Source organism: Xenopus tropicalis, chromosome 4 (assembly GCF_000004195.4).
Source record: "Xenopus tropicalis strain Nigerian chromosome 4, UCB_Xtro_10.0, whole genome shotgun sequence".
NCBI lineage: Eukaryota > Metazoa > Chordata > Amphibia > Anura > Pipidae > Xenopus > Xenopus tropicalis.
In genome coordinates this window covers 139,907,969-139,935,632 of record NC_030680.2, presented here as the reverse complement: position 1 = coordinate 139,935,632, position 27,664 = coordinate 139,907,969, and the positions used below count along the sequence as shown (strand labels likewise).

Here is a 27,664-nt window from a genome sequence, read left to right as displayed (position 1 = left end):
ATAGGGCTGTTCTATTCCCAATAAGGGGTAATTATATCTTAGTTGGGATCAAGTACAGGTACTGTTTTATTATTACAGAGAAAAGGGAATCATTTAACCATTAAATAAACCCAATAGGGCTGTTCTGCCCCCAATAAGGGGTAATTATATCTTAGTTGGGATCAAGTACAGGTACTGTTTTATTATTACAGAGAAAAGGGAATCATTTAACCATTAAATAAACCCAATAGGGCTGTTCTGCCCCCAATAAGGGGTAATTATATCTTAGTTGGGATCAAGTACAGGTACTGTTTTATTATTACAGAGAAAAGGGAATCATTTAACCATTAAATAAACCCAATAGGGCTGTTTTGCCCCCAATAAGGGGTAATTATATCTTAGTTGGGATCAAGTACAGGTACTGTTTTATTATTACAGAGAAAAAGGAATCCGTTCTAAAATTCTAAATTATTTGATTAAAATGGAGTCTATGGGAGATGGGCTTTCCGTAATTCAGAGCTTTCTGGATAATGGGTTTCCGGATAAGGGATCTGCTGCCATTATTTTACTTCATTCACAGATTAGGCCGTGCACATTGGCAGTATCAACTTTTATTTGCCCGGCCGTTCCTTATTATGGCAGCACTTTTCCCTTTTAATAAATAATGACTTTCATCCCATCTGCAGCTCGTATAATCCGCACGTCCTTAAGCACATGCTGTAAATTGCCGCCGTTGTACCGAGGGGCCCGCGGTTACTGGCGGCAGGAGAGCGGAATGCTGAGACGGATGTTGCCTATAGGTCCCATCACTGTGAAGCAGAAAGGGGAAGGAGGGATATGGCTCCCTAATAACTCGTTATTGCTCCTGTTTTATTTCTCACCAGTGCCGCCCATGAACACGCACGGAAGGAGGAAATAATACGGTAGCAATGCGAGCGTTTCCCTACTAAATCCCTCCGAGAATATTTATAACAATGCTGATTTTTTTTATGAGGCCCTTAAAATATTATGTTACATTTTGAGGCGACGGGTGTAATGTGAATACGCAGAATGCTCCTTTCCAAAGGCAATCCCAAGGAAACGGAGAGCTTGCTGCCATCTATAAAAGGGTTTTTGCCTTCTGATTTACATTACCCAATATTTCTCAATGTGCAGATGCTTTTGCAAGACGTGGATTCCCTGCTGTACGTGGATACAGATGTTCTCTTCCTGAGGCCTCTGGACCACATCTGGGCATTTCTGAGACGTTTTAACGACACTCAGTTGGCGGCCATGGCACCGGAGCACGAGATATCGAAGATCGGCTGGTACAGTCGCTTCGCTCGGCACCCGTTTTATGGGACGACTGGGGTCAACTCTGGAGTGATGCTTATGAACCTTACTCGTATTCGCAACCAGCAGTTCAAGGTACGGTTTTATAAAAGAGTATTTTTTTGTAATGTCAGAGAGTTAAAGGCTGAAGCTTTCTTTATAAGTGCCAGGGATCATAACAACAGCTCTGGTATAAAAGAATCAGTGTTATCATAAATGTTACAGTTTGGGCTTGCACTGTGATCTAAGCTGCACCCATATGCTGTCGGGAAGCACAACTCCCAGCTCTCCCAGGTAAGTCCCAAATCATGGTTGTGAAAAGAGTAAAGGTGGCCATACATGTTAAGATCCGAGATCGCTAAGTGAGAGTGGATCTTCTCCCGATATCCCCACCTACGGGTTGGCGATATCGGGAGAATTTAGGCTAATTCAATCGTTTGGCCCTGGGGCCAAACAGTCGAATTAGAGCGCCGGTAATAGGCGCAGTCGGTTCAGGGACCGTATCAACGAGCCAATGCTGTACCTGATCCAACTAAATTTTTTAACCTGCCCGATTTCAGGCCAGATATTGGTCGGGCAGGCCTGTCTGTAGTGCCCCTACAGGTGCCGATAAGCTGCCGAATCGGTCTAAGGGACCAATATCGGCAGCTACAATTGTATGGGCACCTTAAGGGGCCTTGAGGTTTACTAAAAAATCATTTGAAGGAGAAGGAAAGTCATTTTGGCATTTTACTGCCAATAGATTTGCCACATTAGCGCCACCTAGAACATTATATTTATTCAGCAGAAAGTTTTACTATAGAGTAAAGAGCTCTAGAAGCTCTCTCTGATAGCAGCTGCCATTTTAGCTTGGTCTTGGTAGCTTCCTGCTGCAGTTATAGCCGTTGGAAGCTCAGATCACACATTCCTAAGGGTGGGGGAAGTGAGTTTATATGCATTCTTATGGGAGGGGAGAGAACTGAGCAGACTCAAGCCCCAAACCTGAAGGAGCCCTAGAAGAGAGGAAGTCTCATACAAAAGAACATGTTTGTTTCTTTTGACAGAGGACAGGGCAGCATTTCTGTGAGTGCTTATGGCTGTATTTACATAGACCTTTCTGATAAAGCTTACTTAGTTTTTACTTTTCCTTCTCCTTTAAGCATTAAATAAACCCAATAGGACTGTTCTGCCCCAATAAGGGGTAATTATATCTTAGTTGGGATCAAGTACAGGTACTGTTTTATTATTACAGAGAAAAGGGAATCATTTAACCATTAAATAAACCCAATAGGGCTGTTCTGCCCCCAATAAGGGGTAATTATATCTTAGTTGGGATCAAGTACAGGTACTGTTTTATTATTACAGAGAAAAGGGAATCATTTAACCATTAAATAAACCCAATAGGGCTGTTCTGCCCCCAATAAGGGGTAATTATATCTTAGTTGGGATCAAGTACAGGTACTGTTTTATTATTACAGAGAAAAGGGAATCATTTAACCATTAAATAAACCCAATAGGGCTGTTCTGCCCCCAATAAAGGGTAATTACTTCCTAGTTTGGTTCAAGTTCAAAATTCTGTTTTTTTATTACAGAGAAAAAGAAAATTATCTTGAAAAATTAGAATTATTTGATTACAATGGAGTCTATGCGAGATGGCCTTCCTGTAACTCAGAGCTTTCCAGATAACAGGTTCCCAGATATTAGTCCTATGCCCGTAGGTTGTACAGTACATTTTTGCTTAAAAGTTTTTTTGTACAGAACATATCATGGTATTTTTATTATAAAAGAATGCTGCCTTAAAGGTAAAAAAAAACCTGTGATTTGAATAAATGTAGATCATGTGAGGGGCCACTTTGCTTGGAGTGATACTTATATTATTACCTCTTGCTGTAATAGTAAAAGCTTTTCTTTTAAAGTTTGGGTCATTATCTAGCAGCCGTTTAGCCCAGTTTCAGTGAGGTGAGATTAAAACCCGGGCACGTACCTGTTATCTCTTAAACAGTGTCTCTCCCTGTTCCATTATAGGTTAAGTGCTTTTTTTTGTTAAATACCAGGATAAAGCTTTCAGCCGAGTTAGCGGGACTCTTTTGTAACATTTATCCGATGCTCAAGATAAAGTGGCAGCCCTAAGGAATTAAAGGGATTCTATCGTAGCTTCATTTTCTTTGTATTCTATAATCCCATGCTGTATTTTACTCCCTAAACATAAACAGCACCCTTTGCCTAAGGGCTCTGGCACACGGGGAGATTAGTCACCCACGACAAAACTGCCTGTTCGCGGGCAACTAATCTCCCCGAGTTGCCTTTCCCTGCCATCCCACCGGAGACAATGTAAGTCGCTGGAGGGATGGCACACGCGGCGTCGCGATTTCGGGAAATCGCCGAAAAAGACTCACGAAGCTTTTTCGGCGATTTGCGCGAAATCGCGCCGCCGCGTGTGCCATCCCACCGGCGACTTACATTTTCGCCGGTGGGATGGCAGGGGAAGGCAACTCGGGGAGATTAGTCGCCCGCGAACAGGCAGTTTTGTCGCGGGCGACTAATCTCCCCGTGTGCCAGAGCCCTAAGATGTAAAAATGACAGGTGCTAACACAGTTATCGGGAACAGGTGTCTGCCAAAGCTGTTATTTTATTGAGAACAAGCAGAAGGGGGCAGCCTGGGCTTGGTCTTAGTGGGGACCCACAGCTTTTGTGTATAGAGGGGAAATAATGAATCTCCATTGTACCACAGTGCTGTAGGCATCTGGCACAGTGGGTATAGTAGGGAAAGAAGCATGGGACTGTGTTTATAGCAAGGGTTAGTGGCGTCAGATTCAAATTACCGTATATACTCGAGTATAAGCTGATCCGAATATAAGCCGAGGTACCTAATTTTACCTAAGAAAACTGGAAAAACGTATTGACTTGAGTATAAGCCTAGGGTGGGAAATGCGGCGGCTACTGCTAAATTTCAATAATCAAAATAAATACCAATAAAATTACATTAAATGAGGCATCAGTGGGGCATATGTTTTTAAATATTTATTTCAAAGAAAAACAGTAAACTAGCTCTGTAAGTGGAGAAGAAGGTCAACAAAAACAATATACATAGTTACATAGGGTTGAAAAAAGACCAGAGTCCATCAGGTTCAACCCTTCCAAGTAAACCCAGCACCCACAGCCTATACTTACCTATCTATACACTCACATACATAAACTATATATACAACCACTAATACTAACTGTAGATAATAGTATCACAATATGGTATCAACAATGATACCTTAAGAGTACTACCCCCTTAGCTCAATCAGCAACCAAGCTAAAACACAAAGAGTTAAAATCCTTCAAAACTATGGTTTATATAGAATATAAAGTCTAGTGCAGAATGGGACAGGTGAGGATGGTAGATCAATTTGGGAGTGGGGCCGAGCACTGGAGGGTCTGGTTGTGGGTGGCCTAATTTGCACACAAAGGACAGAGGGTGCCCATGGCACCCAACTCGAGTATAAGCAGAGGGTGACTTTTTCAGCACATTTTGGGTGCTGAAAAACTAGGCTTACACCCGAGTATATACTTTGGCATTTCCGTAATCCCACATAGGCCCAATATAGTCCTGCACCCAGTCGCATACCTGCGGGTACCCATGGGATACCCACAAAAGATCAGATTTGGGTAGAAAAGCTCTGACCTTTCAACCATGTTGCATACCTCCCCATACACAGAGGCCCCCCATACACAGAGGCCCCCCATACACAGTGCCCCTCCCATACACAGTGCCCCTCCCATACACAGTGCCCCTCCCATACACAGTGCCCCTCCCATACACAGTGCCCCTCCCATACACAGTGCCCCTCCCATACACAGTGCCCCCCCATACACAGTGCCCCCCCATACACAGAGGGCCCCCCATACACAGAGGCCCCCCCATACACAGAGGCCCCCCCCATACACAGAGGCCCCCCCATACACAGAGGCCCCCCCCCATACACAGAGGCCCCCCCCATACACAGAGGCCCCCCCCATACACAGAGGCCCCCCCATACACAGTGCCCCCCCATACACAGTGCCCCCCCATACACAGAGGCCCCCCATACACAGAGGCCCCCCATACACAGAGCCCCCATACGCTCTCCGACTCCTTGCGCTGCTTCTCTCCTGTGGCTCCTTCTCCAGCGGTCCCTGGCCCTTTTATATGGTTGCGCCCCGTGTGTACGTGTGACGTCATTACGCACGGGCGCAACCTTATAAAAGGGCCAGGGACCGCCGGCGAAGGAGCCGCATGAGAGAAGTAGCGCAAGGAGTCGGAGCGCTCATCCCGCTGTCACGGATCCTTCTATGAATGTCCCGCATTTCCGTAATCTATTACGAAAATGCGGGACATTCAAGGAACTATCCGGGACAGCGGGATGCGCTATAGAAAGCGGGACTGTCCCGCTTAAAGCGGGACAGTTGGGGGGTATGATGTTGGTGGTCTTCAGGTTCCTTGCAGAGAAAGCCATATACTGTAGGCTGAGGGCAGCTGAAAAATCTGAAATGTTAAAAAATGCAAACCATGCCAAAGCATGGGCCTGCAAAAGCCATGCCCGTATTATGAATTTATAGGTGATGTAATTCCCTGTCCGTAGCATGTATAGAGGGATATTGTTAAATGTATAACAGTGTAAGCATTTCTCTGTAGTATAGGGTTGCCACCTTTGCCGGGCTAAATCTGAACAAAGAGGGTGGGGCTGATGGCATCAGGGGTGGGGCAGTGATGCTGGAGGTGGGCATGATGACATCAGGGATGGGCACAATGATGCCAGGGTCGGGTTAATGCTTAACTTGCTTTTTCTTTTTGTAATAATAAAAAAATCACTGTACTTGATGATAACTAAGCTATGTTTATAGAAAAAAATAAATTAATTAATATATTAATGTTTTTCAATTTATTGCCCAGATTATTGTTTGGGTTTCACAAGGCTAAAACAAGGCAAACAGGCAGTTGAGACCCGAATAGGCCTAAGAAAAACCCAACTGTTCAGGTGAAAACCAAACAGGTGGCAACTGAACTGTAGTACAGGTATAGGATCCCTTATCCGGAAACCCGTTATCCAGAAAGCTCCGAATTACGGAATGCCCGTCTCCCATAGACTCCATTTTAATCAAATAAGTCAGAATTTTAAAACTGATTTCCTTTTTCTCTGTAATAATAAAACAGTACCTTGTAATTGATCCCAACTAAGATAAATAATCCTTATTGGATGCAAAACAATCCCATATGGTTTAATTAATTTTTTATTGATTCTTTAGTAGACTTAAGGTATGGAGATCCAAATTACGGAAAGACCCCTTATCCGGAATACCCTTGGTCCCGAGCATTCTGGATAATGGGTCCTATACCTGGACCTACAACCCTAACTACAACTATGCCCACAAGTAATAGGCCATTACAGGAAACAGGAAGAAGATGGAATCCGTCACTTCCTGTTGGCCAAGAACCTCTCACACAAACCCATGACAGGAAATAGCCAATGTGTTTATTACCACACAGCTGCTATGTCACTGTATTGCAGTTGGTGAAAATGGCCCCCACAGACAGAACAACAATCTGCCAGTTGATCCCAGAAATGACTGAAATATGCCGCCATCTCACTCTGTGCGAGACCCTCTTGAAAATCAGTGCGGAAAGCAAATATAATATGAATGAATTTGAAATTGGGGTGACAGCATCACTTTACGGGATTAAACTCAAGTATAAAATTGGATAAAATGAGGATTTGAGATGAAGTGAGGTGCAATAACCTGATATCTGTGAGAGTACATGTAATATTAACCGCATCCAGCGCTGGTGTTTGGGCATAACCTCGCCGCAGTGCTGCATTACTGAGACTGATGAAAATGAAATACCTTATTTGTTCAGTAATATTCCCTGGCTCCGTGGCTCACCCATGTGTAACAATATATCTCGCCGCTCACGCTGGATTTTAGGAACTTTTCCTTGGGACGCTCTTGCCAGGGTACATTTTAGCCATAAGCAATGAATTACTGAGCGCACATGTTTTTACTTAGGCTTTCCGTGAGAGCGTGATTAGCCCCTTATCCTTAAATATCTCCTGAGCCAACAGTCCCAGAGGAGCTGGGGGGGTGTGTGAGTTACCTTGTGATTATTATTTTCAGCTTCCTTGTCATTTGCAGTCAATCACATAGGAGCAGACCTGTCTCTAGGCACATGGAACGCGTGGCAGTTTTCGGGCACTTTTCCAAGTTAGAAAAAAAAAAAACCAGATTTGTGCTGGTATTTTCACAATAATCCAACCGGTAAAGAAGGTTGGATTGTGCCAACTAAACACAATGGGCACAATGCCCAATATTGCAGTGTATTCAAAAGAGGGGAAGTACAGGTATGGGATCTTTTATCCCATTATCCATTATCCAGAAAGTTCCGAATTACGGAAAGGCCTTCTCCCATAGACTCCATTTTAAGCAAATAATTCTAATTTTTGAAAATGATTTCCTTTTTCTCTGTACAGGTATGGGATCCCTTATCCGGAAACCCATTATCCAGAAAGCTCCGAATTACAGAAAGCCTGTCTCCCATAGACTCCATTTTAATCAAATAATTCAGAATTTTAACACGGATTTCCTTTTTCTCTGTAGTAATAAAACAGTACCTGTACTTGATCCCAACTAAGATATAATTAATCCTTATTGGATGTAAAACAATCCTATTGGGTTTCATTAATGTTTTATTGATGTTTTTAGTAGACTTAAGATATGGAGATCCAAATTACGGAAAGACCCTTTATCCGGTATACCCTTGGTCCCGAGCATTATGGATAACGGGTCCTATACCTGTAATAATAAAACAGTACCTTGTACTTACCCCAACTAAGATATCATTACCCCTTATTGGGGGCAGAACAGCCCTATTGGGTTTATTTCATGTTTAAATGATTCCCTTTTCTCTGTAATAATAAAACAGTACCTGTACTTGATCCCAACTAAGATATAATTACCCCTTATTGGGGGCAGAACAGCCCTATTGGGTTTATTTCATGGTTAAATGATTCCCTTTTCTCTGTAATAATAAAACAGTACCTGTACTTGATCCCAACTAAGATATAATTACCCCTTATTGGGGGCAGAACAGCCCTATTGGGTTTATTTCATGGTTAAATGATTCCCTTTTCTCTGTAATAATAAAACAGTACCTGTACTTGATCCCAACTAAGATATAATTACCCCTTATTGGGGGCAGAACAGCCCTATTGGGTTTATTTCATGTTTAAATGATTCCCTTTTCTCTGTAATAATAAAACAGTACCTGTACTTGATCCCAACTAAGATATAATTACCCCTTATTGGGGGCAGAACAGCCCTATTGGGTTTATTTCATGGTTAAATGATTCCCTTTTCTCTGTAATAATAAAACAGTACCTGTACTTGATCCCAACTAAGATATAATTACCCCTTATTGGGGGCAGAACAGCCCTATTGGGTTTATTTCATGGTTAAATGATTCCCTTTTCTCTGTAATAATAAAACAGTACCTGTACTTGATCCCAACTAAGATATAATTACCCCTTATTGGGGGCAGAACAGCCCTATTGGGTTTATTTCATGGTTAAATGATTCCCTTTTCTCTGTAATAATAAAACAGTACCTGTACTTGATCCCAACTAAGATATAATTACCCCTTATTGGGGGCAGAACAGCCCTATTGGGTTTATTCAATATTTAAATGTTTTGTTTTTTTTGTTTTTTTTTTAGCAAACATAAGGTATGGAGATCCAAATTACAGAAAGATCCCTTATCCAGAAAAACCCCAGGTCCCAAGCATTCTGGATAAGAGATCCCATACCTGTAGTGAATATCATAAAATAGAAAACAATGAAAAAATGATATGGACCCTACTATATGTATATAATGTATATACAGTTACCCAGTGCAGTTACATTCCCCCCCCCCCCCCCCCCAGCTGCACTGGTTATTAACCCCAGTCTGTAGGGGGTGCTGCACTACAATACCCAGCATTTCATTACAGACAAGCTGACTTTTTTCTATTGAAGGTTTTATTGGAAAGTTGTTTTTTTTCATTTTAGCTTTAATTCACCATTCCCCCACCTTCTTGTTTCTTGATTATTGTATGTCGCTCTTGCTCTAGAATAACATGATCCCAGCCGGACTGACCTGGGAAGAGATGCTGCATCCTTTATATCAGAAATATAAGAACTACATCACGTGGGGCGATCAGGATTTATTGAACATCATTTTTTACTTTAACCCAGGTAAGAAACACCATTGTTTGTTTAAAGGAAAAACTATACCCCCAACACCTTTTTAGTAGTATGTACCAGTTGGTAATCCTAAATAAAAAATTGTCATTTTAAGTACTAAGGGCCTCCCCCTGGGATCATGGTGCACACAAAAAAAATCAAGGGCACACATACATGTAAGGTTACATGAGCCAATTAATGGACAATGATCTGTCTTTTACTCTCACACTTCTTCCTGTTACAGTTAGAGCTGCATCATTTCCTGTCAGGTGATCGTTAACAAAATGGTGGCTCAAGGGAATAGATCTAAAGGGGCAATATGTACTGATGTATATGTCAGTTTTTTAAGATTCATTTAATGGACCTCTTAATATGATATAAACTATATTTTGGTTACGTATTCATTCTGGGGGTATAGGAAAATGATTAGACTTGAACAATGGCCAGGATTGTTAGTTATGGAATACAGGGAGATATATCCATTTTGCACAGCCTTCTGTTATTCTATAAAAGGTTGTAATAATAGAGGGATCCAAACCTCTGATGAGGGCGTGGGGTTGGATTCAGATGATTTTGTTATTGCCTCTTTTTACCCTTAACTGGGGCAATGAGTGTACAATGTTATAAAAACAAAATGGCTAAATCATATTAAGGCAAATTACATTTCAGAGATTTTTTCCCAGTGATACTCACCCTAGTGTACGCTTAGGCCTGTGAAAGGAGTGGGTGTATTGGAGTGCAGTGATATCTTTTGGCACAGACAGTGCTCTGTCAGAGGTTTGATTGTGGTTGGAAATAAACAAAATAGTGCTTAGTTTGTATCTGTGAGGTCAGTACTCAGAGCTGTATTTATGGGGCTTTCAAAGCAGGAGCAACTCGGGACTTATGGGCCCCGGAGCTAAACCCACGTGTCTGTACTCAGGCGGCTTTACATTGCAGCACTGTGGGTAGCTGGGTCCTGTTGCACTCATTATACTCCTACATCTGTAGAAAGAAAGAGTGGGATAGGGTATTGGTAGAAGGTATTGCAGGGAAAAGTGGCATCATTAGGGTAAGGCACATTTTATTGCTGCCCAACCGACAGCCTGTGACTTGTTAAAGGAGAAGAAAAGGCTAATAAAGAGTTAATCTCAAGCTGCAGGCATACCTTCAGTTCTCTCAATAGTGCCCTTAAGTCTCCCCATATTTCTCCCATTCAGATAATCAGAAGCCTCATAGGAAAAAAAATGCTGAGCTCTGTAGAGAAAGTTCCCATAATGCCTCAATCCTGCACCGAGACCAAGACCGGTGTACATGCTCAGTTTGTAAGACTATGAGGAAGCTTCCTGCTGATTGGCTCAGATCCACATTCATAAGGGGGGAGGAGGGAGTTCTTAGCATTCTTGAGGGAGGGGGGAGGAGGAGGAAGTAGAGAGCTGCATGTCTCTGGCAGAGGAAAACAAAGACAACAAATCTTTTGACAGAGGACTGTATTTACATAGACCTTTCTGACAAAGCTTACTTAGTTTTTACCTTTCTTCTCCTTTAAAGTACAACTGACTGCTGGGAGTTGAAGTGTATGAGCAGCTGAAGGACCATAGGTTGCGCAGTTCTACCTTACAGAAATCCCCTTGTTGTCTGTTTTGCCCCCACAATGATCAAAAGCAGCCTCAATACTCGTACACTCATTTGTGCAAAAAGCATTAGTATTCTGGAGTCCATCAAATTGCTTCAAAGCACCACACTGTATTCCATGTAAACACAATGTATTGATTAATGTCATTGCAGAGATGCTGTATGTGTTTCCCTGCCACTGGAATTACAGGCCAGATCACTGTATGTATGGCAGCAACTGTAAAGCAGCAGAGGAAGAGGGCGTGTCCATTCTTCATGGTAATCGGGGTGTCTACCATGACGAAAAGCAGCCTGCCTTCAAGGCTTTCTATGAAGTCATACGTGATGTGAGTGATTTACTTGTCTCTTCCGTTGATGCATCGTTGATCTCCAAGGCCGAATGAATGCACAAGAGTTAAAAAAAAAAAAATGTCATTACTGGTCAAAAATATACCCTGTCTTTGTTGTTTGTGTGTGGTTGGGATTATAGGGAAAGGGGTTGGTGCTGTGTATTGCTACTGTAGTAGTGAAGTAGTCAGTGGCTACCTGCACAGTTTACCAAGTGAAAACATGTGACATGTGACACTAGCCTAAGAGCAGTCACTCAGTGAATAATACACTATGTGGGTGTTTATTTTCTTTTCTTTAGGTTATCTTGGCTGTACTTTGCATTCCTACAATCTTCAAGTGCCAACTCTATTGTTTCACAGGGAGGTCCAAAACTGCAAGTTGGGCAGCAGACAGGTGGTAGCCCTGACTTTGCCCACAGCCCTCTCTGTCTACAATCTCAGTTCATGTTGGAACCTTCTCCAGCCGTTTGCCTGCATTCATTTATATTATCTCATTTGCCTCATTCCCTCCAGTGACCTAAAGGAGAAGGAAAGGCTAATAAAGAGTTAATCCCAAGCTGCAGGCATACCTTCAGTTCTCTCAATAGTGCCCTTAAGTCTCCCCATATTTCTCCCGTTCAGATGATCAGAAGCCTCATAGGAAGAAAAAAACGATGAGCTCTTTAAAGAAAGTTCACATAATGCCTTGCTCCTGCACCGAGACCAAGACCGGTGTACATGCTCAGTTTGTAAGACTGTGAGGAAGCTTCTTGCTGATTGGCTCAGATCACACATTCCTAAGGGGGGGGGGAGGGAGCAGGAGAGAGCTGCGTGTCTCTGGCACAGGAAAACTGAGACAACAAATCCTGTTTCTTTTGACAGAGAAGTCAGTGCAGCGTTACTGTAAGTGCTTATGGCTGTATTTACATAGACCTTTCTGATAAAGCTTACTTAGGTACAAACTAAGCTTTATCAGAAAGGTCTATGTAAATACAGCCATAAGCACTCACAGAAACGCTGCACTGAGTTCTCTGTCAAAAGAAACACAGAATTACTTTTCACTTTTCTGTAAACATGATGCTCCAGTGTCAGACTTCCTCTCTCAGAAACAGCCTTAATTCACAGGGCCAGAGTCTGTGCAGTCCTCTCCTCTATCCCCTCTCCTGCTCCCCCCTCCCACCAGAATGCTTATAACTCCCTCCCCCCTCCCTTAGGAATGTGTGATCTCAGCTATAACAGCTAGAGACTGCAGGCAGGAAGCTACTTAAAATGGCAGCTGCTATCTTAAGCAAAAGGAGAAAGCTTCTAAAGCTGTTTGCTCAGGTATAGTAATGGTTTCTGCAGAATTAAAATCTATTGGCAGTAAAATGCCAAAATTACTTTCCTTCTCCTTTAAGCAATCAGAAGGGTGGTCACGGGGCATGGTGGGTCGGGTGGGGTCCGGGTGGGTTAGAGTCAGGCATGGGTTGACATTTAATCACTTGACCAAGTTAATTAGCATCACTAATCACCACAGAGTTGGAAATCCTAACACAAATCACATGGTTCTATATTTTCTTCCCTTGCAGTACCCTTTTGACGACAATCTCTTCCAGTCAATGTATTTCCCCCTTCAGTCGAAGTTCCTGGAGAGCGTTCATACTCTGTGTGGCCGGATCCCCCAGGTGTTTCTCAAGCAGATTGAAAAGACCATGAAGATGATGTATGAGAGACGTGTTGTTATGCACATCAGATCCCACGCATGACTTCGCGCATGACTCCATTGGCATCACCATGAATGTGTTCTGAAAGAGCAGCAGAAAGGTGCCGTGTCCCGGTGAGCATAGTTGCACTTCACAAGAGCCTCAGAACAATGGCATTGGCCACAATGACTGCAACGCAATTCACAAGAGTTAGCAGTTCGTACTCCAAATAATTCTTGTTTGGCTTTGAAGCTGGATTGTGAAGTTGCGTATCCTTACAGGAGGCCAGGGGTCCCCAAACTTTTTTACCTGTGAGCCACGATCAATTGTAAAAAGTGTTGGGGAGCAACACAATCATGAAAAAAGGTACCTGGGGGTACAAATTAAGGTGTAGATTGGAAAATTTGTACCCCTATGTGGACTGGCAGCCTACAGGAGGCTTTTTGGCAGTACATCTTGTTTTTTATGCCAAACGTGCGTCTAAGCCAAAAATTAAAAAATTAGCACCTGCTTTGAGGCCACTGGCAGCAACATCCAAGGGTTTGGTGAGCAAAATTTTGCTCCAGAGCCACTGGTTGGGGATCCCTGCAGTAGGCCATCTTATCTAGAAGGATAACACATGGAAGTGTTGTCTGACATCCAACTGGAAAACAATAAATCATAAGGGATAAAAGGAGAAAATATGATTGTTCAGCCAAATCACCCTTGCTGGAGCAAGACTGGCCTCCATTTTTTTGTTTCTTGCAGAAGACCGCACCAGATAGAAACCATATTAACACAACACTGAGTAGGATCCTTCAGTGATTTGGTATGGGGGCAGACCTTCGTAGGCTGGCTCTTGCTTCTGCCCAAGGCACATGTTTACATTATGCTCATTGCAACATTGCTCATTGGAGGTTAAAAGTTAGTTCCTGTTGGTTCAGACTAGACCCGGCCATCTGCTTTCCAATCCATTATATAATTATAGTGCAGGCGCCGCTTAATTGCAGATTTATACTGATAACTGCAGATTCATTTTGGAGATGATGCATTTGTAGCGGTGATGTTGCTTAGAGTGCAACAAGTGATTTATGAATAAGTGGCTATGTACCCAAAGGGGGTTCCATATTTAAAGACATTATTTGAAAATGCTGACAAAGCAAAACTGTGGCTTGCTTTGACCGAAGCTGAAGAGCATTACTGGCTGAAGGTGCTTTGTGCTGGTCTGCACGCCAGTAGCCATATATTAAACAGCCAACTGCATCAAGGCAAGTTACCCATAGCAACCAATTAGATTTTTGCTATATTACAAACTGGAACTCTGGGTTTTAGTGATCATGAGGATACAAATCATCAAATATGTAAGAGCAGATTAGTTTGTGGGCCACACAAAGCCCAGATGAGTGCACAGGAACCACACAGGCTTTTATGTGGGTTCCCTCTTGTCATGGGTACATGGCATCCTCCCCAAAAATGTATGTGGCTTTATCTGGCCTTTGGGCCTTCGTTGTGTTACAGTAGCCTTTAGCTTGGAAATGAATTGAGCAATAGTATTGCATAGCAAATGTGAACAGTGTGATATTGCACAGTGTGCCAAAGCATCTCCTCTATGGTGTCTGAATATATTTTCATAATTCATAGGCTAATACCTCCCAGCCACCATCTACAATCATAACGTGTACAGGCACTAGAGACATATATTGCACAAGTCAAGGGTTTTGATTAATAAATCCAAATCCTTTATCATTTTTGGTTGGGAGGGAGGGAGTCTTGTATTAGTTAACTCAGTCAGAAGCCTAAAGCTGGCCATACACGTTCAGATTTTAGTCTTCTTCCAAGGAACATTTGGGTATCGATCGTACGTTTAAATGCAACGATCTAAAACTAACATTCAGCCTGAAATTGTAGGATAAAGCCCTAAAAATAACAAATCAGAGGATCTTCTAAACTTGAAATAGTTTCGTAGAAAGTCACTTTCTGGAAATGCATTGTGGGTCCCCCAAGTATATCGTCGGATACACAATACATGTGCAGATTTTATCCTTATCCGATCGGAACTTTCTAACTTGTGCGATCAACTAAATGCCAGATCCGGAGGTACGAAAATTATCAGGATGATAATTTTGAGCCCACGTGTGGTCCGAAAATCTATGCTTCGTACAATTATATCTGTGTGTGTAGCCAGCTTTAGACCAGGGATGATAAACCTGCAGCCTTACAGCTGTTGTTGGAGTACGATTCCCAGTTCCCATCCCTGACAACTGCAGGATAGATACTACTAACCCCCTTGTTATATATTCAGGAAGAACAGAAGAAGCACCTTTTCCCTAGACTGTGGGGCTCGCCTCTGTAGGGAGACCCAAAGCAGTAGCGGGGGGCAGCTATGAATACATGTTGGAAACCCTTTGGCCTAACCTGTAGTTGAACGAGACTGATTTACTACAGTATTAATAGCTCTGAGCAGCTTTAGGAGACAATTTTCCCATTGGTGATCCTCTTGCTTTATAATCAAATTCATCAGTGCGAAGCGTTTGGGTGGGGCAGAGACTTGTTTAATTGAGTTGTTTCCTGATGTGTTTTGGCTGCTGTTTCAGCAAACATGAGGCAAGTGCTTTCCCAAGGGATAGCAAACCTGTTTCTCTAGATTATCCAACACTTCCGGCAGTTAATCACAGGCGACTGTGCAGTGTTGGGCCTATGGCACATGTAGCAATTTCAGCATTTTGTCTGGCAAGTTTTTTTTTCTTTTTTTAATTTACCTTCTCTTAAAATGCTTTACTAAAAGTGTCCAAGAACAACTGTACAGATAGTTTAACATCTCTTCAGGTAAGAATCACATGAAAGTCGACCACGCTGGTTTCTCACGTGTTGCCAGCAATTGGGAGCAGTGTTGGCACCATGTTTTGATGAAAAGGGAAAATATTTGCCCATTAAATGCACAAAATTGCTGTGTGTGCGCCACAGGCCTCAAGGTGGGGTCATTCCTGTGTATGGGCCTAAAACAAACACCTCTCCAACTGATATCTGATTGGGACTCATTTCGATATCCATTTGGCTAGGTGGAAAATCTTATTGGCTGAGGGCCATCTTGGTCATGGGATGTAGTCTGTAACTGTTGCCTTTGCATATCCTCCCTTTGCGAACCTTTATACCCTACTTGAATGTCCAGCCTTTGCCCAGGCCCCCCTTGAGATGCTAACCTTTGGTCAGGGCTCCCCTTAGTGCAACATGAACCGCGTCAACCAGATTCAAATGTAAAATGAGTTGGGGAGCAGCACAGTATGAAAACCACTTCATTAAAACTGGAAGGTGACCTAGTGCCACCTGCTTATCCCCTCCCTCCCAAATGGGCTATACTGTTTGATCAAACAGACCAACCCCAGGACATAAATATTAAGACAAGAGGACACAAGCTGGTGGTCCCCAGACACGGAGGGTCTTACTAGTAGCTTAAAGGAATACTGTAATGGGAAAGCATGTTTTTTTCAAAATGAAATAGAGCTTCTCCAGCAGAATCCTGCATTAAAATTCAGTTTTAAAAAAAAAACACAGATTTTTTTATATTTAATTGTGAAATTTCACATGGGGCTAGCCATATTATTCATTTCCCAGGGTGCCACAGCCATGTGACCTGTGCTCTGATAAACTTCAGTCACACTTTACTGCTGTGAAGTTGGAGTGCTGCTGGAACTTGGAGTGATATCCCCCCACCCCCTCACCCCCAGCAGCCGATCAGCAGAACAATGGGAAGGGAGCAAGATAGCAGCTCCCAGTAGGTATCAGAATAGCCCTCAATAGTAAGAAACCCAAGTCCGGCTTGGGACTCCTCCAGTTACATGGGAGCAGGAGAAACAGTAGGTTAGCTGAAAGCAGTTCTAATGTGTAGCGCTGGCTGAAAGCTCAGACTCAGGCACACTTTACTGCTGCGCTGCAAGTTGGAGTGATATCCCCCCCCCCTCACCCCCAGCAGCCGATCAGCAGAACAATGGGAAGGGAGCAAGATAGCAGCTCCCAGTAGGTATCAGAATAGCACTCAATAGTAAGATATCCAGGTCTGGCTTGGGACTCCTCCAGTTACATGGGAGTAGGAGAAACAATAGGTTAGCTGAAAGCAGTTCTAATGTGTAGCGCTGGCTGAAAGCTCAGACTCAGGCACAATGCACTGAGATGGCACCTACACACCAATATTACAGCTACAAATACATTTGTTGGTTCAAGAATAAAATTTTAAATGGTAGAGGGAATTATTTGTTATGTAAACAGTGTCATTTAGAAATAAAATGTGTACCATAAAAATCATGACAGTATCCCTGCCAACATCCTCATAGTTTACTATTAAAAAAAAATTATATAAATATAAAAATCAGGTGCTTCCCCTTTAATTCTACAGTATGGCTAAAATCTAGCCAATTGTGCCTTTAACATTATCAGGACTCCTTTCACTTGTAAACGTCACCATAGAGGCGCAGTGAGCCTAATCTGGCTGTCTCTAGCAGATAACACCCTGTGTCATTTATTGCAGAACACAGGAACACTATACTGTAATTTTGCCCGGCTAGCAGCGAGGAAGGAGCCGCCGCTTCCCCTTTACGCTTTCATTACTGCCCACAGCCTGTACTTTTTCACAGTGTGTAGTAATTGAGAGCGCGGCGCTTTCTGCTGGCAATTGAATCCATTCTCACTTACCCGGTGCGATGTAATGGTGATGAGCCGCGTGCTGCAAAACGCAGGGAAAAAAGATTAAAATGTTTGCTGTCAGAGAGTTAGTGATTTAGTGGCGGCGTAACGAGGAGCCTGTATTGATTGGTAGTGAGCTGGCACACGCACTGGGGGACGCCTGCTGGGTCTGTGCTTAATTTTCGGAAAGTAATCTCTCTACACGGGGCACATTTCATCCGGAGTAACGGAGCCGATGGATGTCGGAAGTACACAAGCAGAGCAGAGAAAGCTTCAGATAATCAATGGGGCTCGCTAGCTAAGCCTACTCGTTATCTCTGGGAGGCGAGGATTGAACAGCGGTATTTATAGCGTCTTATTGGCCTGATTTAAACCTTATTATAGTGTTTCGGCGGAGCAGCCACATTTGGGCTTGTTCCTACTTCATCGTCGGAACACTGAACCGGTGTCTTGCTCTCCCCTTGCACTCGAATTCACTCTTCAACCTCATCCCCCATTGTTTCCATCCAGAGTCCTCCTCCCAAAAACTGCTGTTTGCCTAATGAAAGAAAGAAAATGTCATTACAATATAAATTTATCACATTTTTTCATTGGTTTCAAAGCTATTTGGGAATGTAATTTTCTGTTTAAAAGCAGCATCTGTCTGGCTGTTTATGTTCTGGGCTGGTTCTGATTTGAGAAACTATGTAGGTGATCCAGGACAACTGACCTCTACATAGGATTTCTGGGTATTTGACCAGCGTAGCCAGAAAATTGCCAGCTAGGGCCAGTTCCGGCATTACAAATTTAATTTGTAACGGTGGCCATACACGTGGCGATTGTAGCTGCCTATATTGGTCCCTTGGACTGATTCAGCAGCTTATTGGCCTGTGTAGGGGCAGGAACGAGGGGCATGCCCGACCGATATCTGGCCTGAAATTGGCCAGATATCGATCGGGCAGGTTAAAAGATTTCGTCGGATTGGAGACCGCATCATCTCGTTGATGTGGTCCCCGAACCGACTGCGCCCATTGCTCCTTTTATAATTCGATCGTTTGGCCCCTAATTCGATCGAATTAGCCTACATTTTCCCGATATCACCCACCCATAGGTCTGCTCGCTTGGCGACCTCACCAAGCGAGGGGATCTTAACGTGTATGGCCACCCTAAGAGTGGAAACCCTACCTATAAATCCCTCCCTTCTCTGAACCTCTTTTAAGTAGAGGCCTATCTTTACCCTGCCCATTTCCGCACCCGCTTATTTCCCTGCCCGACCCACCCATTCCCCACTAAGCCAGTCCATTTCCCCACCCCCAACTTAAAGGACAGCAGTAACCATTAAGAAAATTGGCCCCAATGCCTCTACATTGTTCCAAGCATCCAAACCAGAGAACAGAAAAGTATAAACAGATACTGTTTTCAATTTCGGTAACGGATAACTTTGCTTCGAATTACAGTTTCTTCGAAAAAAATATATAATTTTTGGGTGGAGTTTCCCTATAATGAGACATGTTGGGATATGTATTATATGGCCTTTACAAGGCCAAAACTAATGTGGGGTAACTGCTGGGAGTTATGCAGTGTGAAAGGTTGCCTGTTGCTTCTTGAAGTGGCTCAGAATGATTGGTTTCTGACATTTGCAATGCAAGCAGCCAATCCCTGTCTTGGACTAGAATTTAAGCTTTACCAGGATGACTCTTGCAGTCTTTGGCCCTGAACACTTGTTGGACTGAAAAGGGGGACTTTAAACCAAAAAAAAAAATCTCTGCTTTAAGGCCTATGTCACATTGTGTATTTGCACCTTGTCCCTGTTTGCTAAGGGATAGGGGATGACTAAAGGGGTTATGTAATAAGCTTGCCCAGGAGCAGTAGCCATAGCAGCCAATTGGCAGGCAGAATTTACTGGTCACCTGTAGCAAGCATCTTATTGGTTGCTATTGGTTAGTGTTGTTGGGCAAATTTAGTGCCTTTTATTATATAACCTTAAGAGTAATGGTTTTGTGCATACATATGGACATACCGAATGGATTGAAAAAGAGCAATATTGATGTTTCCTGAACTAAAACAGCTGTAAATATGTTTTATTTTTTCTGTGACTAAACCGCAACGTGTAGAATATAGATTTAGAGTTGAAAATCTTTTAGTTTTATATGTATAATAGGCAAATCCATTTTATATGACAGTGGCCAAATGGTATATTTTACGTGCATTTTTGGATCTGGAGGACACTTTATGTAGCTTTATATTCAGATACTTCTAACAGACACACAGCCCTTCTGTGTTATTTCTTGCACTTGCAGAACAGTGAAGTTGTAAGCACTTCCAAATTCCCCTTCGCAGTTAAACCACCTGTATAATAAACTTATAATGCAACATTTACTAATCCATAGCAGCCAATCAACTTTCAGTGAATGCTACCTGCTGATTGGTTGCTATGTGTTACTAGATATTTTGCAAACATTGGACCTATATTTACATTACCCCAATTGGTACTTATTATTATGGAATAGTCGTTGCTTGACTCACAACTGGACATAGGGAAAATACTATGTAACACTGCAACACACTTACCTTAATTATCACCTTCGTTTTGTCATGTACTTCGAACCACCGCTTGGTTGCTAAGGTCTGAAATGCTAGCAATGCAGTAGGACACACAAACAAAGCTACCAAAGGTATTACAACCAATTACAAAATGTCTTAGAATATTGCTGTTTCTACATTGTATTACAGTAAAAGCTAAAGGGGACGTGGTGATATGAACAAGTGTTTTCCATTGCACTATAGAGATCTAAAAATAGAAGGAATATGCCCGTACTGCTGTACAAAAAAATATTCCCCAAAATCCTTACTGGCGCCAGGCAGCAATTTAACTCCCTGCTGGCTGCTTTCCCAGGCTTTTAGTTGCCATTATATTTACAAATAGCCTTAAAACCATTGAAAAATTGATATTGAAAAGTTCCCCTTTAAACTAAAGGCTAACCTAATATAAATGATTGTGCTGGGATCAAGCAAAGCGGACAGCAGCCAATCAAATTAAATCTATATATTCCCCCAAGTCTCGATCTTTTGCACTACACTTGTTTATAGGGGATCAGTACCATTAGTGGAAATGTGGAATCTTTGAGTATGTTCTTTTTTTTGTTTTATATTGGGCTCATTAAGCTGGAACTATAAACCACTTAAAAATGTCTCCCCCCAGAGAAATGCGCACTAATTGTTTTATGTCTCCCAGGGAGACGACAGATGTGCAGTTCTACGTGCGAGAGATCCTCGGCGCATCTCGCGTTAACTGTTTCAGAGCCAGCTGTTCGGCATGTCGCTGGTTGATATGCGGTGACCCAGGCTGGCTGGAGACTGTGGCTCCATTAGTTAAACTGTGTCCCGGGTTGCTTGGGTATTATTTTCTCTCTTTTTTTTAATCTCTAGTTGATTTCTGTTTAATGTGCATTCCATATAAACATTAATAAAATCTTTATACAAATAATGAATGTTTCACTAATCAATTTTTTTGGTTTTATTTGAAGGGGGCAAAATACAATATGGCTACCACCAACCATATAAATAAGGCTTTGATAATGATATAGTTTAAAAAAAGAAAGAAAGAAAAGCAATATTTGCTGAATTTTTTCATTACGACATTCTAATGGATGGTTTTTATCCTTCTCACCTTAGCCCTGGATGAAATAAAGAACAGCCCTTGCCTATCTGTCAGGCATAATGGCACTTTCAACCCAGAGTAGTAGAAGATGACCCATGACCGACTCCAATGGGTTTTATTCACCAAACGGCACAGCACTTTTTGGCTAACTACAGGCACCTCTGTGCTACCCAGTGTTTCCCCTTAAATGGATCGGAACCACGGGAAGTGATATCTGGGGCTGAAAAGTGCTCTGTGTATTGTTAAAGTAGAAGGAAAGGCTAATAAAGAGTTAATCTCAAGCTGCAGGCATACCTTCAGTTCTCTCAATAGTGCCCTTAAGTCTCCCCATATTTCTCCCATTCTGATGATCAGAAGCCAAACAGGAAGAAAAAACCCTGTGCTGTGTAAAGAAAGTTCCCATAATGCCTTGCTCTTGCACCGAGACCCAGACCAGTGTAAGACTATGGGGCTGATTTACTAATCCACGAACGTCCGAAAAGCGCCCAAATGCGTTTTTTCGTAATGATCGGTATTTTGCGATTTTTTTCGTCGCAGTCGCAACTTTCTCATAGCCGTTACGACTTGCGCGAATTGTCGCGACTTTTTCGTAGCCATCACGAAAAAATCGGAAAGGTTTGCCTGCCGTTTACTAGCGCTCAATACGAAAAAGTTGCGACAATTCGTGCAGGTCGTAACGGCTACAAAAAAGTCGCGACAATTCGCGCAAGTCGTAACGGCTACGAAAAAGTCGCGCCGGCGACGAAAAAATTGCAAAAAATACGAAAAAGTCGCAAAATGTTCATTTCCAATCCGATTTTTTCCCATTCGGATTCGTGGATTAGTAAATCAGCCCCTGAGTCAGCTTCCTGCTGATTGGCTCAGATCCACATTCCTAAGGGGGGGAGCAGGAGAGAGCTGCTTGTCTCTGGCACAGGAAAATAGACACAACAAATCTTTTGACAGAGAAGTCAGTGCAGCGTTTCTGTGAGTGCTTATGGCTGTATTTACATAGACCTTTCTGATAAAGCTTACTGAGTTTGTACCTTTTTTTCTCCTTTAACCCAAGGATGATGACAAATTAGGCTGATTAGCGGCGGATATTGGAGAAGAAGTGCAGGAGCATTTAAGAGCCGATATCCACAGCCTGTGCCGATGCAAAGAAAAAAGGCGGATACCAGAGTAGGGGCTGATTCTTGGCCTCCATTTTTCCATAGGCCAAGATCAGCCCCCTGTGACATCAGCCTAAGAAGTTAATTCTAAAGGGTCATTGCATTAAATGCCTGATCTAAACCTGGGCTTTAGTGCTATCTGGAGTCTTTGCAGCAATGCTATTTTCCAGAGACTTTGATGGAATTTTCTCTCCTGTTCATGCTCCACTATATGGAAGGAAGCCTTCATACAGCATGCACGTGGATGGGAGCTGTCCTATGCCTTGCTTTGTTTGAAGCTATCTCCATAGATGGTAGCTTTTATAGCGTAACTTGTGTTTAGGTAGGGTAGGGGGAAAAAATCTCCCAGCAGAGGATTAAATAAGGGTTAAATGTTTCTCAGACTGGGTTTGATCTACATATAAACAACATTTTAGCCTATTCAACCCAAAAAGCCGCCTTAACAATACATATTCGTGTGTACCTGGCACTTAGGTGCATGTTAACATGTAATAATATACAGGAAAGCTGCAGTCCTGGGGAGCACCGCTGAGGCTACAAAGACCTGTCACATCCATAATCCCCTCCTTACATCTGGATCATATTTCCAAGTGGAACAGTAAGGAAGTTTCTCAGCTGAGAGTGATTACCCGTGAAAACATACGGAACTTGTGATCCGCTCCTCTCCCTGCCAGATGGACCCTAACGTTCCCGGCCTACTTCTCTAATGGGGGGGGAGAGGAATGCTGCAGGGTCTCCTTATAACAATCTGGCTGTAACAACTACATATCATATAGGGCGATAGATCGATCTATCTATCGATAGATAGATGTTAATATATGTAAGAATGTCTGTCCTTACGCCCTCAGACAGACCTGGACATTCAAGTCTAGTTGGCATAACTAGAACTTTTGTGGACCCAGATGCCCCACACCTTAAAACATTGTGCATTTTTTATAGTGAAACTCCAGCATCCAAGCAAAAATTTGTTAGAATCCCACACTAAAGAGAAACCCCTAATATCCCTATCGCTGTAATCTGTTCCTTCAAAAAGTAGGAATAAATACCCTTTTTGTATGCTGAAAGACAGCTGCAAAACAGTTCTTCTCTTTCTGCATCATTTGAAATACTGGCAGGGGAGGAGGGACTAAAACATCGATGTTAGACATTGTAACAACTTCTCCACAGCTTACAGACAGCATGCAGGAACTACATAACCCACAATGCATTGCACTGGGATGTTCCTTTCCTTATTGACATCACGTGTGCAGCAGGGAATTGTGGGATTAGGAGGAGGCAGGCTGAGGACAGTCGACTACTGTTACATTTTGAGTCACAAAGTAGTCAGGCAGATCAACAGGGGGCGGGGCTTAGGGAACTGTTCCAAACTACATTATTACATTAAAAATCATATTGCAGTGTTGCTTGGATTTATGGTTACTTTTCAAAAAGCTTAAGTTGTTTGGGTGGAGTTCCCCTTTAAATATAAAGATATAATCACATAAATCAGGAATTGCCATCTTCAGGGTTGCAGGTTGTTCACTGGCTCATTCCAAGCATTATTTTCCCTAGAGAGATGACTTTCTTCCCCTGTTCTCTGGTCGGTCAAACACTTTCTCTATACGACGCGGTGACTGCTCAGAGCTGCTGTACCGGTGGAGCACTTTCTGTGCCTGATCCAATTAAGCCCGTATTTAACTCTGTCTGGCAGAAGAAAGCAGGGAGGTACTTTAATGGGGATGCGAGCAGATTGGTCACGTTCTTGGAAGAAGTCCATCTTTTGTCTTGCAGCAATCGTCTCATGTGCAATACCAAACTGTATGATGTTACATGAATAAATGATATGAGTTATATGCACATCTGCCTACACACCCTTCCCTCCTTTAACCCCTGAAGAGCTGCATCATTTCCTAAGCAGCATTAAAGGAGAAGTAAAGTCATTTTGGCATTTTACTGCCAATAGATTCACCACTAGAACGCTATATTTATTCTGCAGAAAGCATTGCCATACCTGAGTAAAGAGCACTAGAAGCTTTCTCTGTTTGTTTAAGATTACAGCTGCCATTTTAGCTTGGTCTCCTGTAGCTCTACCCGTTGGTAGCTCAGATCACACATTCTGATGGGAGGGGGAGTGAATTCTTATGGGTGGGGGGAGCAGGAGAAGGGAGAGAAAAGAGAGCTGCACAGACTCGGGCCCCGGGAATGAAGGATTATTCTGAGAGAGGAAGTCAGATACCAAAGAACATGTGTACACAAAAGAAAACAAGAAATTCTGTTTCTTTTGATAGAGGACTCAGTGCAGCGTTTCTGTGAGTGCTTATGGTTGTATTTACATAGACCTTTCTGAGCTTACTTTTTATCTTCTCCTTTAAAATAAAAAATATCCAAAATCAGAATACATGTGCTGTTATTGTTTATTGATCACCACCAAAAAGCAATTTATTAAGTGACGAGCAAATGGGGCAGTTTTGGGGGGTCCTGTGCTGTGCGGGATCACGGAGACTCAGCAAGGGGCTTACAGTCTTAGTGTTGTGTAAAAGACAAACACTACTTGGCCTGACTGCAGCAAATGACTCTTTAAATGTCCAGTGCCCACTGGTTGTTCGGAAAGTTTTTTGTCGTTCTTATTCTAAGGAAAGACGTTATTTAACCTGGTCCCCTGGGTAAAAACATTTGTTTTATAGTGGTCTATAGATGGTCACTATTTATTGGGCTGGGGGGTATGTTTTGGTCTCTGTGTACTTGAAATGACAGGGCCTATTTTGAATCTTAGGCCTGAGCTGCAGCACAAATCTGAAAGGCCGGTAGAGCAACGTATTGATGCAGTAAGCTGGAGATAGTTTACATCAATAGAAAAAGCCTCCTGTAGAGAAAGTGAATGTGGTCTGAACCAGCAGCGACATTTAGTTATAGTACATAGTTAGTTACATAGTTACATAGGGTTGAAAAAAGACCAGTGTCCATCAAGTTCAACCCATCCAAGTAAACCCAGCACACCTATCTTGTATGCTCAGCCACACTGATGGCTCCTGTAGCGGTGGATCGGGTGGGGCCAACCTGAAGACCATTTATGCCTGGTATTAGCAATCTAAAACTTCTAATATCTCAGAAACCACTAAAAGTAAAACATAAATGTAAAGTGCAGAAGTGTTCAGTAAGAAGCAGTCTGAGTAGGTTTACATCAAAAAAGTGTACAGCCATACTGTACAGCTTGTTGCCCCAGGGTGGTACAAATGGGCGATCAGTGCAAGGGGCAATGATAGCTGGAGAGAATGGTTGTTCTCCTGGAACTGAAGCAGGGTGTCTGTTGTGCCTTCTTTGTTTTTCTTAAAGGGGACATATTGGATAAATGGGAAAACCCTAATTTTGTAGGTAATTATGAATAATATACGGTGCTGGTTTCCCTTTGGGCTAAATATTAACCCTATCTGTAACAATGGCCCCTTTATTGGAGCTCCTTATAGATTCTATTACTTCTCTGTCTGAGTTTGAAAGGGAGTATGGGCGTGTCCTAACGGTCCCTGCCAGAAGCACAGTAGGAGGGGGAGAGCCAATCACAGCCCTGAACTCACACAAGCACAGACAGGCTTCAGTTCCCTATCAGGTCAGCCTAGCTGCTGATTGGTTCCTATCCTACAGTGCAGTGTACGGAGGGCCGCCGGCTCCCCAGCTCATCCAGCCAGCAGGAAGTGGCACAGATGGGCGGGGCTAGTGGGGCTTTGGTGGAATTTCTCAATAAATCAGTCTGAAATACAACTTTTTGAAGCTCTATATCTAGAGGAGTATAATTCACTGGTACAATCTTCATTTTTATAGGATATGTCTCCTTTAAACGAAGTTTGGCGCCAAGGGGGTCTGACCAAATGCTGGACCACAAAGGAAACACCCCCAACCCCAGTAAGTGTGGAAAGTGCTGCCATCGGCGAGTCGCATCATTATCGTCTGATTTTGTGCACCGATAGTTGTTGCCTGTTTTTTTCCCAGTTGGCAGCGCATTGATGCTTATTTCCCAGGATACAAGGAAATGTTTGGAATGTTCCCCAACGTTCCGGGATACATCCATTCAGCCTGCAGGAACACGTGCACGAGCTTGGGTTGTGACATGGCGGGGGTATTGTTTCTATGAGCAGAATCAGGGCAAGGTCGCTGGCTATACAGGGCCCCATTCATGCCAAGAAACAGAACAAAAAGCATGAGCAAAAGACCAACTGCAAAGTGACTTGGAATTTGCTTTTCCCACTATTCCGCTATATCCCTAGATCCTATAGAACAGTGATCCCCAACCAGTGGCTCAGGGGCAACATGTTGCTCCCCAAACCCTTGGATGTTGCTCTCAGTGCCCCCAAACCAGGGAGTTATTTTTGAATTCCTGACTTGGGGGCAAGTTTTGGTTGAATAAAAACAAGATTTCCTACCAAATAAAGCCCCTGTAAGCTGATAGGGTGCATAGAGGCCCCTAATAGCCAATCACAGCCCTCATTTGGCTCCTCCTTTTATGATGCTTATGATGCTCAGATGAGTACTCAGTATGGCAGCACCCACACTCATTCATTAGTCTCTCTAAATAATAATCTATGCTCCTATGTATTGCTGCTCACTGAGAGGAACATAAAGCAAAGGTGGAGCTGATTTATATAAATTATTATTTTCCCTTTTCATTGGGATGTGCCCTTGGGCTGATATTCTGCAACCTTGGCAGAAGTGAGGGGCTGTGCAGACAAAGCTGTGAGTAGCACAAGTGTCTGTATAGGAGACATTTCTGAGGCCTAAAAACACTGAACTTGTGACCCCTCCCTCCCCCAGCTGCTGCTGCTGCTGAACTACTCCCCTCACCAAACACAATAGAAGTGGAATCTCACTCAGACGCCACAGGTTAAAAAATAAAACAGTTCTACTCTCACTGCTGGATGAGGTCATTTCTTCAACGGCCAATCACACTGAACTCTGCCGCTACGTGCGGCCAATCAGCGGGCCCGCTGAGTTTCCTTTCTCGAAAGCGCCAATCAGCAGCGCCTATCCCCCCCCGCTCCTCCCCCTCCTGTGCGTGCTCGTTCATGTGACGCGCCCAGTCCCCCTTGCGCGCCCCCCGTGACGTCACAAGCGCCATATTGCGCGGCGGCGGCGGCGG

The 27,664-nt window shown here is 43.1% G+C and overlaps 1 protein-coding gene across 2 annotated transcripts in view; it reads left to right on the top strand.

Moving 5' to 3' along the window:
* gxylt2 (glucoside xylosyltransferase 2) overlaps positions 1-21,232 on the top strand; it is a 38,810-nt gene extending 17,578 nt beyond the window's left edge. Inside the window, exons 4-8 of one of the 2 annotated variants that reach the window (XR_208592.4) lie at positions 1,135-1,386; positions 9,395-9,518; positions 11,274-11,446; positions 12,997-13,244; positions 20,981-21,232. Coding sequence is in view for 1 of the 2 variants with exons in the window: in XM_002938747.5 (XP_002938793.1) it covers positions 1,135-1,386; positions 9,395-9,518; positions 11,274-11,446; positions 12,997-13,173 (726 nt within the window). In the remaining variant the exon portion in view is untranslated. Of the gene's footprint in view, positions 1-1,134; positions 1,387-9,394; positions 9,519-11,273; positions 11,447-12,996; positions 13,787-20,980 lie in introns of those variants that run through there. The other variant, XM_002938747.5, reaches the window with a different exon arrangement.
* Positions 21,233-27,664: the final 6,432 nt, after the last annotated feature.